Consider the following 18,222-nt stretch of genomic DNA (forward strand, 5'->3'; position numbering starts at 1 on the left):
ACCAGAAGAACAGGACCTTATTGAGCACCTTGGGCTGTGCCTGCGTTGGTGTCTAGATTTACGGCTCCGTCGGTCTCATCTCTGTGGCCATCTGTGTCTGTCACCCGCCCTTCACTGCTAGATAAGGATCCAAATATTTCAAGACTCTGCTGTCTTGTCTTCTTGACAGGCACTTGGTCCTAATAACTTTGGTTGGGATTCAAATTCTTTGCATGTTTGTATGTACTACACAAGTTGGATCACAGAACGGCCTAGTTAGTTGTTCATTAAGTAAGATTGTATGGATTTTCTATTTTGTCTTCTGTCTTTCACGTTGACAGTGTGTAAATGTTGAGTTTGATTAGCTCTGTCATGGTGGCTAATCATTCACAACATGAGCTGTAGTATGGCCAGAACATGCCAACCGAACCAGCATGTGTGTACATTTTCATTTTGAAGAATTTGGACTGTGTGATTTAAAATGTCACAATGAATTAACCATGTAGGCTCGGTATAATCGTGAAAAATAAAAACATCTATAACAGGTCCCCAAAAATTCTTAAACTGAAAATACTATTTAGTTGGAAGAGCATTGCAGACAGAGGTCCTGCAGCCTCCTTGGTTGTTTAAACTCGTAGCTTTTGCTATTTACTATCAAAGAGATATTTAATATTTTTAATGTATTATTTGGCTATTTGTCTTTTGATAGGCAGTAGAATAAATGTATGCATAAAAAAACTTGATTATTTCACTATAATCATACCATCTCTACTACTAGACCAAGCACTATCGCCCACAATAGCACCACAAAGTCAATGTTTTGAAAGGAACTTTGCATCTGTTATGTCAGTGGCTAAACAATGCCAAGGTTCAGTATAACTGGTACTCAGTCTGTGTGTGCGCGTGCGCGTTTTTGTGTGTGTGTGTGTGTGTGTGTGTGTGTGTGTGTGTGTGTGTGTGTGTGTGTGTGTGTGTGTGTTTGAATTTCAAACACCCGCAAACTCAAACACCCAAGTGTGTTTTATGAAAATACCCCCAGGGCCATGGTATCACATAACCCCTCTCTAGCTCCTCGATACTGACTACATATGTCAGGGCTTGGTGCAATCTGTTGCATTCCCTCTTAACGTTTGACTGGCCATCCTTATAGTTCTTAGAGCACCCATTCACTGAGTGAATGAGCATGTAAGTGAAGGCAATTGTTTCTGGGGATTTTTACGTATGTGCTGGTTCTGGTCGAACGACATTACCCGAGATCAGGTTTATACTGTATGTGAGTGCTTCTTAAACTCTGTCTCTGAGTTAGTGGCACTCTAAGGCTCCCAGCAAATGAAGAATAGTGCAATTGCATTCTTTATTTGTTCATTTATTTACTGTTAAATATAGCCTATATGGTATTTTGGGCATTGTTTGTGTATACTGTATGTGTGTAGGTCTTTAGTAAGATAACTTTTAAAAGTGTTTTTTTTTATCATTGACAGTGGTGCCCTTTTCCAATGAATCCTTTATTTTTCCTTCCATCAGGTCTAAAGAGCTGCCGCTGAGATAGAGAGATGCCAGTGCTGAAACCTTGTTCAGAGTGGTAGTGACCCAGCATGTAGCAGTGCTGAACAAAGTCCCTTCGCGCCCGGGAACAATCAGAAAAGGTACAGTAAGACACCTCATTGTTAATGTATCTCATTATCTGTGTTTGCGCGGTAGCTGAATACTGTAGTGGCGACTCTACTACTGACCACAGCAAAACCCTCACAGCTAATTTAAGTTGGAGAGAGTTTTTTTTTTTTTTTTTTTAAGTAGCATACTCGTCTCTCATCTTGACGCTGTGTGCTAGGGTTTCTGCATTTTCATCCGCTGGGCAGAATATCATATGGTCTTGCTTTGCCCTGGGGTCAGATTCATGCAATCTGTTAATACCACCCAGAAGCAGTGGCATGGACTTGACTGACTGACCGGCCGACTGACTCAGAGGCAAACGTCCGAGTTCACCCATTCACTTAGAGTGGTTTCTCCCCGGAGCGCTTGTGGACCACTTGTTAATGTTTGTTTGTTCATCCATCAAACGCGCTCCGGCCACCAGTTCACCTGAAATAGCCCCCTTGCAACCTGACCTCAGCAAACGCCTTCCTCTGAGTCACACCCAAGAAACATCCGTTAAGTGACCTCTGCCACGGACATGCTTTGTTTTGAGAGGTGCAGGTGATAAAAGGTCATTTTCCGCGTTCACCTCTGGCTCAAGCGAGGTTAATGGCAAATCTGTCCACTGAGGCCTGAGGGTCAGCGAGCCAGAAAGGACTCTGTTTTGACTACACAATCAAACAGGCAACCGTTGCCTAAAACACCCTTGGGCACAGGTTTTCCTTTACCCTCTCTCTCTCTCTCTCTCTCTCTCTCTCTCTCTCTCTCTCTCTCTCTCTCTCTCACGCTCTCTCTCTCTCTCTCTCTCTCTCTCTCTCACTCCTGTAGCCTTCCTCCATCAGTTAAAGTAAAGAAAATTCTGCAGCGTCTTTTTTCTAAGCTGCTTATCGCCGTGACACCACAATCAGGCACTGTTAATCTTGTCTTTTGTCTGGGTCAGTCAGATTCCTCCCGTTCCCCCTCAGTCCTCCGGGACGGTCCTTGGGTAAATATTGAGCACGAAAACCTGTTCAGGCGTGGGCAAAATGACACCTGGAAGGAGAAGGGCAGCTCCAAACTTGATCCCCGCCCACCCTGTCCTGTTATTGACAAAATAAAATGGACCAGGGTTTCTGAGTGACTAGAGACTGAAGGCATTGCATCGCAAGTCCTACACATGGTTGTTTTGCTCAATGATGTATACCAAGTACATGGGGTATATAGATAGATATCGTCGTTGTCGGGTGGAAACCTTGTATGTCCAAAACCGTTTGTTTTGTATTTATCATTTTTAAAATGATTTAAATTAGTGAAAACAGCCGATCTACAAGCACACAACGCCTCGCACCGCACCGCGAGGCGTTGTGTGCTTGTAGATCAGCTGTTTTCACTACTTTTGTGCGACGGCCTTGTATGATGAAGCAGTGCTTTACTTTGCGAAAAAATTTAAAGATGTGAAACTTGGAGATACGAGGTTTCTGCCCGACAGTGACGATATGTAGATTTTCTTTTATTGATGTGCACAGTGTGCAGGTTTTGTGATACAAAAGAAAGGTGATATAATTATTTCATATCAAAGGTTTTTTTTAGATTTTCTTTTTAGTAGCAGAGGACCTGCTTTTATGTGTCATTTGAATGGGCAGTGGATGTGTTCATGAATAATGGTGTTTGATCACTCATGATAACTGAGCGTAGCCATAACACAGCACAGATCAGATCATTAGCTGGTCATGTAAGTGGGCCAACAGCTGCACACACTCTTCAGAGGTGGGTGATGGTGAGGTGACTGAACTGTTTCCAGACAGCTGAAGCCTTCAACCTGGGTCTCCACTTGGCCGCTGTTTGCGTTCATGGAAAACAACACTAGTCACTGCAGGTCAAATGTGGCTCAAGGACAGAAATGGGAGGCATTTTAGGCAAAGACTGTGTGTCAGGATATGAGCCAAGAGAGCTGTTTGTTTTGCATCTTCCCATCCCACACAGTGAAATATTCCTCCTTGCTGGCTGGATAGAAATTGCTATCACTATGCATTGAGAAACAAACTAAAGAACCGGACACTTAATAAACAGTTTACAGTTTAGGCATTTAGCAGACGCTTTTAATCCAAAGCGACTTACAATAAGCAGATAAAACATCACAATAATAATAAACAGACATCATGAATAGCTTCATGAGCCTTTTTACATTTATTTTGCTTTCATTTTCTCTCCCTTTCTTATTCTTACTCTCCTCTGCCCATCTTTCTCTCTTTCCGTCTCTCTCCCTCACTTTGTCTCTCTCTCTCTCTCTCTCTCTCTCTCTCTCTCTCTCTCTCTCTCTCTCTCTCTCTCTCTCTCTCTCTCTCGTTCCCCTCCCCCTTGTCTCTCTCTCTCTCTCTCTCTCTCTCTCTCATTCTGGCCACCAGGCCACATGTATGGCCTTCTGTCCAGCTGCCACCTGCCACCAGAGAGCCACTCAACCTCAGGCCCACACGGCCGACCCCGGCAGATGTCCCCAAGTGGACACTGGGGTACAAGGAGAGGGGGGGCACGGGGGCAGGGCAGGCAGAGTGACAGAAAAGGACAGAAGAAAAAAGAGCTGTGAACATTTGAAGGAAAAAAAGGCAAACACTTGGCCTTTATGCGTGGGCTGCAAAATTGAGAAATAGACGACTTTTTGGTGTGTGCGTAGCCGCCTGTGCATGATTCATGTGTATTGTGTAACCTCGCCTACCAGGCTTTCTGGGGGAAAGCCTGGTGTTCGTTCACAACAGGCCGTTTGGTTTCCGCCTAAAGCGTGGAAACCACTAGAAGAAGCGGCGTCGCTTTGATTTGGTTCCCCCCGTTTGTTTCTCCAATCCCTATTAAAATGCTCGAGTAGCCTAGTGTAGTCTTGATATACCAAATGAATTTTTCAAAAGCAAAACTACTCTGCATCAAGTAGTTTATTAGGTAGGCCCTAAAAGTGTGTCCTTGATCGCAGGGGAATATTTTGGGTTAAAACTGAATCCGTTTGATCTTTCCGGCAAATTGTAGTTCTTTGAGTACTACAACATGACGTGTTGTGGTTTCCGCTCCAGACCGGTTACAACCCCGAAAAGTGATGTGATCCCAGACTATGTATTGTGTAGTATTGAGCCCATTGTGGGAAGAACCTTCATGGCTCAAATCGCTCAAGTGATAAGTGCACACAGAGCAAATAACAATGAGCAACACAAGTACCTTGAAGAACACATACTGTACAGCAACTGAGTAACTAATAGATATGCTGCTGGAAAGACACAAGACAGACACCACTCCACTGTGTTAATTCCAAAGCCACAGTGCACGTGTGTGCGTGCGTGTGTGTCCACTGTGCAAGACATCCAGCACCTTGCTTGTTTCTTTACTCTTTTCATAAAGTGTGTTGTCACCGACTCGCCGTGCAGCGCTTCCTGGTCTTTTGCGCCTGCTGCTAAACGATGTGATGAGCAGTGTTTCCACAAGTGGCTGTCGTCATTCAGCCACTCTCCTTGTTTTTCTCCCTGCAGATAATGGGGAATTCATACGCCGGGCAGCTGAAGTCTGCTCGATTCGAAGAGGCCCTCCATAACTCTATAGAGGCGTCGCTGCGCTCTACCAGCGGAGACCCGCAGCCCATCTTCACACAGCTCTATCTGGAGCCAGAGCAGTACCCTGGCAATATGGAAGGTACGTTCCATACTGCAATATCCAAAAGAAAGTCCACACAGTCACTTAACCCATTTAGAACGGGTACACATTATTGTGTATCATTATTTTGTGCTTTAACTATTGAAAAATAGCAGATATACAAGCTCACAGCGCGGCACCGAGTGCCGCGCTGCAAGCTTGTAGATCTGCTATTTTTGGAAAATCGTGAAAATTTGAATTTTGACCCCATTCTATAAGTGTCTTTTGAATCCTTCTAAGATTTTTTGGAAAAACCTACGTTTCTATGTCAGCAATCTGGCCAGCCATCGTCAAAGAAAAGGTCCTTTTCACTTAACCGGAGCTCAGTTAGTCTGTTCTTGAGAGACTACTATGTCAGTGGTTCTCAAACCTTTTCATGTCAAGGACCCCCAAAATGATATTTATTTGGCCACGGACCCCCATCTCAAAATATCTAGTTCCAGGGACCACCCAGAAGCAAAATTTTAGTTACAAACGTTTGCTTTGAAAATACATATACCGGTATTCAAGATTTGCACACATTTTCATGACTTTTTCAAAAATAGCAGATCTACAAGCTCACAGCGCGGCACCGAGTGCCGCGCTGTGAGCTTGTATTTCTGCTATTTTTCATTGGTTAAAGCATTCAATAATGCTAGGCCTAAATTAAAGGGCTCCCGGTCAAAGCTTTATTTTTGTTCAGACTAAAACAGTCTTCTTCAGACACTGGATACCGCCATACTGTTGAAACAAATTCCTAATTACCAAGGAACAGAGGAAACGGTGTCATCAATGCCATAGGAATAACAAACTGCACAAGTGCTACAGAATGCATTTCTCCTTCACACTCATCTCATGGTTAATTATTTTCAATGCCACTTCACCTTAGGTATGCCAGTGAAATGTCATGTCAGGCCATTGGCAGGCAGACATTGCGATGTAATGGGCTGCAAGCATTGGCTGACCTGTGCTCATGAATGTCTAAATGGCTCATAGAAAGAAAATAAAATTACAATACTGGTATTACATAGAGTGTTTATGTCAGTGAATGAGTGTGAAATTATTGAATATCGTCGTTGTCGGATGGAAATCTTGTATGTCCAAGACTGTTCGTTTTGTATTTATCATTTTAAAAATGAACTAAACTAGTGAAAACAGCTGATCTACAAGCACACAACGCCTCGCACCGCGAGGCGTTGTTCATATCACTTTTCTGGTTAGTTATTGATTTACGGTTGTTATAAGCGCATTCCTAGTTTATATGCGTAAGGGTCAGAGTGATTCAACGTGCCATTTCCCTCAGACATGAAGACGAAGGGTAACCTGTCTCTCCATGGCGGGGAGCCCCCAGGCCAGGACCTGCTGAACGGTCACTCCTCCAACGACGTTAAAGAAGAGGACGACGGTTCAGACAACAGCAGCAGCCCTCCATTACCCTACCTACAGACCCCCGTCCCAGACGGGAGCTGTACCCTGGATGGTAGGCTCCACACCACACAACATCACACTCCACACTACAGTAGGCCTGGGAAATATATATCGAAACCCACATTTAGAACCAAATAACTGACTTGTTCATGTACAGTAGGTTAATCGAATAATAGAGAAGGAGGTATATAATTCTTTTCCCTAAAGAAACTAAATATATATAATTCACCGAATGTGCAATGTATCTAGAATAGAAAGTTTAGAAAGTTTCAAGAAATGTATGAACTTTTCAAGAATATTTACTTTTACAAAATATTCTAATTTTCTGAGATTGATCTGTATATATACATTTAAAAGTTCTAATAGATTTTTAGTAGTCTGATTAATAACCTACTGTATGATACTTAGTTGTACAATGGTGGTGTACAGAAATAGCAAAAAACAGCCGATGTACAAGATTTTTTTCACCATTTATCTTTTAAATAATTGTGTATTAAAGTTGAAGTAACGCCAAACCACATCACACACCTCCTTGGCTTGGGCACCGTACTCTGTACCTTTAAGGGTACTTAAATGCCAGTACTACTGAGTACATATTGACCGTAGATTCATCTGTGCCAAATTTCTGTCACCACCACTACCTTGCATCACTTATTTTTACCCCGAAATTGAAAGTTGACCGCAAAAAGAAACGTGTTAATGTCACTTGTCATTTGATCCAACAATAGAGACACTACACTTGCTTTAACTTTAGGTTTTCGGTAGCTCTTAGAGACACGTGTTTGCATATACTAACCGTATTGTATGGATGTATGTTATTGCCATGCATCCTAATATGACCAAGCATGGTACGTATGGATGATAATCAACTGTATATTGTTGATGAGACTTTGAGTAGATCAGTTGTAACATATTGTATTGTATGTGCCCTCCTCTGAATAAACCTCTCGTTCCTCAGGGTTCTGTCAGGCCGGCAAAGACCTGCGGCTTGTCTCCATAGCAACTGAGGCCATCGAAGCCCCAGCTGGCTTCGAGCTGGTCGGTGCCAAGTCCCCCAGCTCTCCAGAGCACATCTTAGTGTGCGCTGTGGACCGGCGCTTTCTGCCTGACGAGAATGGAAAAAATGCACTTTTAGGTTAGTCCCCCGTGCACTCGAAATCTCAAACGAAAACATTGAGAGAATGAGACGGAACCGGATCATCGCTCATCGACGTTCTAGCCACATGGCAGACGGAACTCATCAGGGGTGACTCAGTAGGAAACATTGTGTCGTTTCGGCCAGGACACTCTGGTCCGGATGAAAACCTTTTTTTTGCAATGATAGTACATTGTGTTCGGTGGTGTTGTGCGGCTCTGCTCGTGTGATGCTCAAGAACAAATCTGCGGAAGCCATGACACAGACTTGACTCTGAGCTCACAAAACCCCCCGTGGAAGAGCTTAAAGACACATCGTTATTACAGGGGAATGATCCTTTTCACTGCACGTACTGTCTCATACTGTTCATACATTTATGGTACTGTGACAAATTACAATTCCAACAATTTCCAATTTTGGCATTATGCTTGCTTATATTAGACTTGCTTACTCTGCGAGGTCAGAGTAAGGATGAAACAACAAGGTGAATAAGTCACATAAGTAGAGCATAAAGAAAACAATGCAGTGCCTCAAAGGAACAAAGATTCCAGTTAAACAATAAACCTTGCATCTGTCTAAACAGCACAGTATCCGAATAATTACAAAGAAATTGACCTGAAGCCCCATTAGTCTCCCCCCCCCCCCCCCCCCCCCCCCACACACACACACATTACATCCGATGCTTTAAGTATATTTATGTATTTTTCCAAAATTTGCAGGGTTTTCAGGAAACTGTGTGGGCTGTGGTGAGAAAGGCTTCCGCTACTTCACGGAGTTCTCCAACCACATCAACCTGAAGCTATCGACTCAGCCCAAGAAGCAGAAGCACTTAAAATACTACCTGGTGAAGAACCCTCAGGGTGCTCTGTGCAAAGGACGCATGATCTGCTGGAAAGGTCAGAAATATATATATATTTATTTATAACTAGAATTGCATGTTGTTTATTGTGATGAGTTCGTGCCATCTTGTACGTTTAGCCATGTATGTGTATGTCCCATTTTGTGTACATGGCATATTGTCACTGTCAGGCAGAAACCTCGTATCTCCAAGTTTCAAATATGCAAGTTCTTTTCGTAAATTAAAGCCCTGCCTTATCATACAAGACTGTTGCACAAAAGTAGTGACAATAGCAGATCTACAAGCACCGCAAGGCGTTGTGTGCTTGTAGATCAGCTATTTTCACTAAGTTAAACATTTTAAAATGATAAATATAAAAGGAACGGTTTTGGACATAAAAGTTTCCACCCGACAACGACGATATATGTCACATTTCTGTTTTCTAATGGCTCCATCCTTGTTGCTTCTCAGACTGTAAAACCCGCCAGTTCTCCAGCAGCAGTGCATCCACCTCCAAACCCAGCTCCTCGTCCTGCTCCTCCCTCGGCAGCAAGGAGAACGGAGGCACCAACGGACACCGTTCCTCCCCCTTCCCTCTGTCAGGTGAGACCATGACAATAAGACCACCAACCATTCTACAGCACAATTCTCTACACTTGTAACCACAACAGATGGCCATACATTGAAGCGTGCAGAGTTTCACAACTAGGCTTTTTATGTGATCGGTATAGCCATGTTTTGGGTTGAGCTCCTACATCAGGGGGAACATTGCATATTGCTACGTTCTACTTTGTCATTCTAGTATCTCATGCAAAAGAAGCAAAAATAGCAGATCTACAAGCTCAAAACGCATCGCGCTGCGATGCGTTTTGAGCTTGTAGATCAGCTATTTTTGCTTCTTTTGAATTGGAATCCTGAATAATTTTTTTGTTATTCTTTAATTGGAATCCTAAATATAACATTTTGATTCGATTCCAAACGCATTTAGTTGAATCTAAATACAAATACATTGGACATAAAAAAATACATTTATACTACTATACTAGTCATTAAGCTACTAATATAGACTGACGGAATTAAAGCAGGTCATGTGTGACCTGCTTTATTAACCTACGGGCCGCATTAAGTGAAGGTGGGGGCCGCATGTGGCCCCTGGGCCGCCAGTTGCCCATGTATGTCCTACATAGTGAACATTTACGCTCTTGAGTGTAGAACGTGTCTCAGAGAGACATTGTCTCTCGCCTGCCTCGCAAAAGCACATCAAGAAGGCAGGCTCATTGGTTAAAAAAAAAAGAAAAATCTTTGGGGCTTACAGTATTGATTTATCCTGAACCTGGAGGCTTTCAGTGCTTGTCAGCAGCAGATCTCACACATTAATGTCACGTGCTGAGCAGCTGTGTTGCAAGGCTCTCATTGTTAGCATAACTCGTGCCTGCTATCTCCTGACTGCGACCTTGAGGCACATCCTGCTCCCAAAGAGGTCGGTCATGCTCACTGGGGAGGCGGAGGGATTGGGCACCGTGCTATCCTCAACCCCCAGCCCAAGTCAAAACGGCTGCTGGTTATGGAACCTGTGTTTATCCAACACTGTTTGCCAAAGAAAACTATCAGTGATGGGCTTTTGGGTGTTGCATAATGAGCGCACGTCTGCTCTGTAATGCTTTAAGTCGTAGCGTGAAGGTTTGATTGCACCGTGAACAACACCAACTTACCAAATGAGTGATCAGAGAAGCCATGGGAACTGGCTTGATGTACAAGTAAATAGGGCTATTACATAATCGTCTAATCGTGATTATTTGACATAATCGTGATTATTTTTCATAATCGTCATAATCGTTTACATGTTGAAAAACGTTCACATATTTAAAAAAGAATTAAAAATAGTGGAAATAGCAGATCTACAAGCTCACAAGATTGGCTATTTCCACTATCGAGTGTATAAAGTTGTCAAATATGTCAGTAATTTCTCTGTATATTTAGGTTATGTGTCATATCTAGCATGTGCAACTTAAAAGCCTAAAAGCCAAACAGAAATGTAATTGTCATTGACAAAAACACAATTAAATCGTTAATCGCAATTATTTGAGGGACAAATAATCGCCATGTAAAATGTCATAATCGTGACAGCCCTACAAGTAAATCCCCCAGCCGTGATGTACAATTGTATCTCCTTGGATTAATGCCAGTATGTCACAAGGACTTAACACCCAATCCAAACCTTGATGTTGGATGCCGAGCAGGGTCCCAATTCTTTTTGTCTTTGTGTATGAACCGGCCAGGGAATTGAACCCTGACCTCCCAATCTCAGGACGGACACTCTTTACAGGTCTGTAACTCTGAGAGTGAATAACCGCTTCCAAATGGTTCCATTTCTACCCTCTTAGAGTTAAATGACGACTGAGGATAAATACAGATATGGGGTCCCGATATAAAAAATCTAAAGGTCCTAATCCATCACAAACTGGCATTGAAATGGCTGTGAAATAAAATAAAAACATACCATTACAGTAGGTCCACTAATTGTCACATCTACTAACGGCATGCTGATGTTTTTCCCTCTAGAGTCTCCACCAATGAGAAGCACACAGGCCTCATCGATGTTCTTCACCGGGCAGGACGTGAGCAGGGACTGCAGCTTTCTCAAGCCACTGGCTGCTTCCACGCCAGGGACCAAGACTCTACCAATAGGTGACTCTCTCTTTCAATATAACCAATATTTCTGCACTGTTCAGTCAGCCAGCCTCTCTCTCTCTCTATCTCTCTCCTATTGCGTATTGAATTTTGGTTAGCATTTTCCACTTGAGTCCAATCTCTAAATAGAATTTGGAAAATCCATATTGTAAATGCATAGTTAAAACAGTTTCACACCTTCCCATTAGTATCTAGGCTCTCGTTAATTTGAAGGGATTTTAGACACGATACCTCACCTGATGGCTACGTGTGAATTGTAAATGCACGGATATGAATGCAAACAAATCACCTCTATGCACGCGCAGGAATGCCGTAATGACTTTTTAAGGCTTTGCTATCCATTAGCCACTTTACAAGGTTGTGATATTGACAAGCAAAGGCTACACACACCAATCAATGTTTTAGCGTAATGCATACACAGTGAATATGAGATTGGAAAAACGCCCCATCAGGTCATTGGCAATAGCCACTCATCTATAGGAAATCAATATCTTAGTGTTGGGCCTGACTCATCTTTATTTATTGCTTAGGCTTAGCAGACAGTAACCGTTTTAAATACATGTTCATGTACTGTATGTAGAGCCGTTTAAAAAAAAAATGTTTTCACACTTTCTAAATATTTATTGCTTAGACTTAGTGCACAGTCTCTGTTTTAACCCATTTAGGCCTGAACACATTATGACGCAATATTTTATGCTTTAAATATAAAAAATAGCAGATATACAAGCTCACAGCGCGGCACCGAGTGCACCGAGTGCCGCGCTGCGAGCTTGTAGATCTGCTATTTTTGAAAAATCGTGAAAATTAGAATTTTGACCCGATTCTGTAAGTGTCTTTTGAATCCTTCTAAGATTTTTGGAAAAAACCTATGTTTCTACGTCAGCAATCTGGCCAGCCATCGTCAAAGAAAAGGTCATATTCACTTGACCGGAGCTCAGTTAGTCTGTTCTTGAGAGACTACTATGTCAGTGGTGCTCAAACCTTTTCATGTGAAGGACCCCCAAAATTATATTTATTTGGCCACGGACCCCCATTTCAAAATATTTAGTTCCAGGGACCACCCAGAAGCAAAATTTGAGTTACAAACGTTCGCTTTGAAAATACATATATTCAAAGATTTGCACACATTTTCACAACTTTTTCAAAAATAGCAGATCTACAAGCTCGCAGCGCGGCACTCGGTGCCGCGCTGTGAGCTTGTATATCTGCTATTTTTCACTGGTTAAAGCATTCAATAATTCTAGGCCTAAATTCATGCATAAAGCCTTTGTATAGCCATTAAACTGTGTGTGTATGTATGTTTTGAATGTGTGCAGTACCCACAGCTCTGAGGGTGAATGGACCAGTCAACGGCCTGGGTCTTGACCCACGTCCTCCCTTACTGAGCCCTTCCCAGGTCTCTGTGGGGATCCAAGGCCAGGGCTATCGCAGCACAGACTTAGGAGACACTGCTGGTAAGCTGGAGTCTCCCTGGGTTCTAAATATTAGGCCCCCACCCGGTTCCGCTCGACACTAAATATCTTCACCGAAAATAGGTGATGTACAAGCTCACAACACGTCATGTTGCGATGCGTTCTGAGCTTATAGATCGGCTATTTTCAAAGTAGTTAGCACACTTGTTAAAACAAGTTAAAACAAATGAACCTTATAGCAATGTATCTCTGCTGGAAGAAATTCTATATTTCCTTGTATTTCGAGCTTGTGTTTATTGTCTTTTTTTTTCTTTTTTGCTGTTCAGCTTGTTCTACCATGAACTCTTCTACCATGAACTCTGGTCCTCCAAAAAAGCGCCACCGGAGTTGGCATCCCAACACCCTGGTGCCCGTTCCACCAACTGCAGTGCCCGTGCCAGCCATTCGGCCAATAGTCTGCTCTCCAGGTCAGTCCACTCAACCCAGGCTGACGTAGCCTCGCATAGCCAGGCTTACTCATCTGCGAAGAGATGAGGCAGAGACCGTTCTAGGAGGTGGGGCTGAATATTCCCCGCTGGAAAAAAATCGTGTCTACGTCTCCTTCTCCGTCGGTTGCGCTCACAATAAACAATATAAACTAAAACATTGATTCAGGCGATATTACACCTATTAAGAGCGAGTTAAGAGCTACAATCTATTTTAGTTTTTTCGCTACTTCCGCTAGAAATCTTGGAACCAAGCGGAAGTCATATCTTGGCCAGGGTGAGGCTGACGTGTTGTCTGACGTGAGAGCAAAATTGCCACTGTGCGAATATGACCAATTTACACTGTTAAGTGATTTGACATTTGGTTTACTCATAGAATGTCATCAGCCGTGAATCACCCAAGTATCTGCAGACTGAGGAAAGATTTCTGTCAATCAGATATTACAGTTATATTCTCTTAACGGTTAAGAGAATGGAGTGAAACGAAGCGAAGATTCAGACTGAGTGTCGGGTTAAGACTTAACCTGACACTCAGCCTGAATCTTCGCTTCGTTTCACTCCATTACTCAGATTATTCATTATTCTCCATCATTCATTATTCTCCTGAATGCGAGAGCTCCGTTCAGCTGAAGCTAGCGCGATCCAGGGGCTGGAGCCAGGCTAATGTACTCTTCTTTTCCCGTCTTTTCAAACTACTTGAGCATGGTGGGAACAGAAACACATTACAGCCATCCATCCACCTAATAAAAGAAGGCGTAGCACCCTTGTATTCTGGCCTTTCAGTTTCCTAGTATTCTGGCCTTTCAGTCTCCTAGCAATTTGTTGCGCACAGTCATTAGAGGTTTTTTAATCTCCACTAAAGACTACTTTCTTCTCTGTGGCCTTGACTGTGTAAACCCTGGCCTTAACTGAATTTCTGAAATGCTGTTTTTAACCCACTTTTATACTCCAGTTCAGAGGTCTTCAACAGGGGGTCCGGGACCCCTAGGGGGTCCTCAGAGTTACTACTGGGGGTCCGCCAAATCTTTGTGTGATAGGATCATGTTTTTACATTAATCACTTGAACCCTAGCATCCCTATTCTTAGTGGAACATTAGCCAAAAAATCAAACCTCGGTTCGAAGTGGAGCGGTGAATTTGAGCAGCTGTACCCTATGTGAGTGAGTGAGTGAGTGAGTAAACTGTGCCTGTGAGTGAGTGGTGAGTGTGCCTGGCCTGCACAAAACAGCGCCCCTCCTTTAACTAGTGTGTTGTGTGTGGCCACTCAAGGTATTGCCAGGCTACGGACATGGCCAGCCAGCCACCCACCCAGCCAGCCACCCAGCCACCCACATACCCACGGACATACCTGTCTATTGGGAGCGCTTTCACCGCTCCAAAAATAGCAGATCTACAAGTCTAAGCTATAAGAGATCCATGAGCATGTTAAATCTGCAACACAATTTTTCACGTTATGTAGTGGGGGTCCCTGCTTCATCTCTCGCTTAGCTAAGGGGTCCTTGGACTGAAAACGTTGAAGAGCCCTGCCCCAGTTGTTTTTATTTGCTTGATTTAAATAAAATCCTATTCTCCTGTTCTTGTTTGTTTGATTCTTTGGTTGATGGTGGTAGTTGTAAAATGTGCTTAATGTGCTTAATGAGCGTGATGAGACACCAGTAACTAACAGCATGGTCTGTTCATCTCCCAGCAGGATCTGTGCTAGCCATGCCCGCTCCACAGCCGCCTGTAGCAGGGGTCGTACAGCCCCATCCCGTCACTGCCGGGGAGACTGTCATCGTTCCTAACAACCTGCTCAACACTTCAGGAGTTCGCCCAGTCATTCTCATTGGTACGAAAAAAAGTGTCTGTGTCCTTGTTTCTAATGACCACTGACTGAACGCTGTGTAGATTCAGTAACATCCCACATGTCTTCTCCACACCAATGTGAATCTGTGATTGTGAGTTAAAACCACTTGAGCCATATTCGTTGACTGTAGTCTATACTAGGCTCCCTTTTTGTTATAGCTCTACACTAAATATCTTCACAGAAAATATCAGATCTACAAGCTCTCGCAAAACATGAAATGTTGTGTGCTTATGGAGCTACTGTTTTCTCTGAATGTTCGCTTCCAGAATAGTTCAAGTGGTTCAACTGATAGAGGGCGGTTCAAGAATATGGACCTCAAACGCAGTGCATTCTAGATTATTACTATATAAATGCAACATTCAATGTCAATTCAGTCAACATATTATAACTGTGCAATAATATAATTTCTGTCTTTTTATACCTTTTCTTTGCAGGGCATGGCACTTTACCCTATTTTTATGGGAACGTAGGGGACATTGTGGTGAGCCCCCTGCTGGTCAGCTGCTATAAGAGCAGCCAGCTGACAGAGAAAACCTTGGAGAATCTTGGCCTCAGCAGCAACCAGATACTTAGCGTTGAGACTACAATTTTGCTCACATTGCAATACCTGGCACGACTAGGTAAGACACGTGTTCAGCCAGAACAGGACAAATACGTGTTTCCATTCATTATTTTCAGTAACTAGTTGATTGACTGGTTGAAAACATTCACCTTTTTGTCTATCTGTAGGGCATACAGTTTCATAGAACAGTGTTTCTCATTTCACATTTCAAGGTCTCCCCGTACAAATGGAACCAAATGAACCCGTTAGGTTCCATTTGTACACTGTCAGAGTTACAGACTTGTATCTGCCAATTTAGACCCCTTTAGGAACCCACAGAGTCCCTGGAATCCACTTTGAGATCCACTGTCATAGAAAACCACATTTACTTATTTATTTTTGTACTTTTTACTTATTAGGAGCTCCAAGAATCAAACAAACTCCTCAGTGAAGAGTATTTAGCATATTATTTAGACAGATGCTAGGTTTGATGTTTGCCTGCTATCCTTGTTTCTCTGAGGCACTACATTGTTCTCTTTGCACTCTGCTTATTTGACTATTTACCCTGTTGTTTGTTGACTAGAGTCCATGCTCACTCTGCATTCTCTAATCTCGCACTCTGTAAGAGCAGCTGCTAAATATGTAAATTGAGTATAAATATTTGTTATTTTATGTTATATACAAACACTGGAGCCTCGCCTTCTAAACACATATAGTAGAAGGCAAATAGCCAGCCCTGATGCATACTCAGTGTTGCACATTCAAGTGCCTTTATTGTGCAAATTCTACATGGCTGTATTTCTTTAGCCAACAACACAATGTCAAACATTCAAAGACAAGTCAAGGTTCGAAGTCGTTTCATGTGCTAATCTCTAGGTCTCTCTCTCCTGCAGGCTCGGAGCAGATTCCACTGAGGGAGGAGTTTGAGCAGATAGCGCTCAAGGCCATGCTGTGCTGTCCTGGGGGTCCCGCCATCTCCCCGGCCCAGCTGCCCTGGTTGGCTCGGCTGGAGGCTAGCGTCTCCGGAGGCAGTGTCCAAGTCCTGGTCACCCATAACTCTCTGGGCGAAGGCATCTCCGAGTCCCTGCGGTCAATCAGCGAAGGACCCCCGCACCAGCAGTGTCGGCCCACCTACGTGGTCATCATCTGTGCGTCCAAGATGAGCGGAAATGAATTCTGCGTACTTGTTTTAGGTGAGCACTGAGTACTGTACTGACTGTAGTCGGACATCTTCATCCCATTGGTTGTCATCAATTAACCTGTGATAATGATTGATTGGTTGATTGATTGATTGATTGATTGATTGATTGATTGATTGATTGATTGACTGACAACATTTCTATTGACAAAAAGAGAGAGAGACACATACATATTTAAACAAATATTTAAGAGATTGTTGTAATGAAATGTTGTAACATCATGTTTCTCCCTGGATGCAGGGAAGTACCAAGCACGGGCCTTAGCCGAAGGCATGCTCACAACCAATGAGTTTCTGAAGGAAATCAGCTATGAGCTCATCACAGGGAAAGTCAGCATCCTGGCGTCTCACTTCAGAACCACCTCACTTGGTGAGTGTTGGACCCGCAAAACATGAACTGTAGAATTAAATTACCAGTTGTTGGATTTTATTTTTGACAAAATTGGAGCTGGAACATAATTGGACCAAATAAATTATATTTGTGAGGTTCACCCTTCTGAAAAATTATTTTCTGTTTATTAAATAGCTGGAGAGAAGGGGGGTCTCCCCTTCTCTCCAGCTATTGTCACTGAACAACTAATGAATCCTACTGGAATATAGAGTTTTAACTAAAAGATGAATTGCTACTTTTATGACACACTTTATGCAAAGTTATAATAACACACCTTTGTATTTAATGGTCTCTGGCTGGTTGATGGTTACCTTATCAATCATAATAATGAAAGTGTGTTGTGAGGAATTCATGTGCATTGGTTGTGTTGACCGTGGTGATCTGCTGTTCCCAGGAGACAACCTGGACAAGCAGCTGGTCAGGTATCAACGCCGGCGCAAGGGACAGGTCATCCAGCCCTTCCAGGGTGATGTCGCCGATCATATCCACTCCCAGGAGGCCGCCAGCATGCTGCCGCCCTCCGACTCAGGTTAGACCACTGATCCTTAACATGTTTTATTTAAGGACCCCTGGTTTTGTCTAACCCGATCTATAGTACACTCAAAAAATCCTCAGTGTTTTTAATTTTCCGAGGTACAGACCTGTAAGAGTCCATTTTGGTTCCTATAACTATCAATCATGTAGCTCTGTCTATTGTTACAGAACTACTGTAGCTTTAAGAGTAATGGCCTATCAGTGTTAATAGACTGCTCTAGAAATGCCTGAACAAATAAAAGGGTTATTTTAACTGCACGTCTTAAGTGACTTAACATCATTCTCCTTAGAATATCCTCAAGCACTTTAGTTTTATTACCAGCATCATAAATAAGAATGCTCAATGTGAGAACACACCGTGAAACCAACCACAGGGGTTTAAATGTGCAGATAACCTACAAACAGACAGGTGTTCAATATGTCATCCGTTGTATTGACCGCCGTATCGGCACTCCCTGTGTCTCCATACACCCTAACCCTAAC

The 18,222-nt window shown here is 43.0% G+C and overlaps 1 protein-coding gene across 7 annotated transcripts in view; it reads left to right on the top strand.

The window, feature by feature from the left end:
- Positions 1 to 18,222, top strand: part of greb1l (GREB1 like retinoic acid receptor coactivator) — a 62,294-nt gene that overhangs the window by 24,852 nt on the left and 19,220 nt on the right. For 5 of the 7 annotated variants that reach the window (XM_080726153.1, XM_080726155.1, XM_080726152.1 and 2 more), the window contains exons 2-15: positions 1,504 to 1,625; positions 5,103 to 5,262; positions 6,545 to 6,721; positions 7,628 to 7,804; positions 8,524 to 8,700; positions 9,114 to 9,245; positions 11,205 to 11,330; positions 12,650 to 12,787; positions 13,072 to 13,212; positions 14,917 to 15,057; positions 15,510 to 15,695; positions 16,510 to 16,809; positions 17,056 to 17,184; positions 17,600 to 17,734. In XM_080726153.1, the coding sequence (XP_080582279.1) occupies positions 5,106 to 5,262; positions 6,545 to 6,721; positions 7,628 to 7,804; positions 8,524 to 8,700; positions 9,114 to 9,245; positions 11,205 to 11,330; positions 12,650 to 12,787; positions 13,072 to 13,212; positions 14,917 to 15,057; positions 15,510 to 15,695; positions 16,510 to 16,809; positions 17,056 to 17,184; positions 17,600 to 17,734 (2,116 nt within the window). In that variant the 5' untranslated portion in view covers positions 1,504 to 1,625; positions 5,103 to 5,105. The remainder of the gene's footprint in view (positions 1 to 1,503; positions 1,626 to 5,102; positions 5,263 to 6,544; positions 6,722 to 7,627; positions 7,805 to 8,523; positions 8,701 to 9,113; positions 9,246 to 11,204; positions 11,331 to 12,649; positions 12,788 to 13,071; positions 13,213 to 14,916; positions 15,058 to 15,509; positions 15,696 to 16,509; positions 16,810 to 17,055; positions 17,185 to 17,599; positions 17,735 to 18,222) is intronic. The other 2 variants (XM_080726156.1, XM_080726158.1) reach the window with 1 other exon arrangement.

This window comes from Nannobrachium achirus (genome assembly GCF_963921795.1).
Source record: "Nannobrachium achirus genome assembly, chromosome: 5".
In the NCBI taxonomy this organism is placed as follows: Eukaryota; Metazoa; Chordata; class Actinopteri; order Myctophiformes; family Myctophidae; genus Nannobrachium; species Nannobrachium achirus.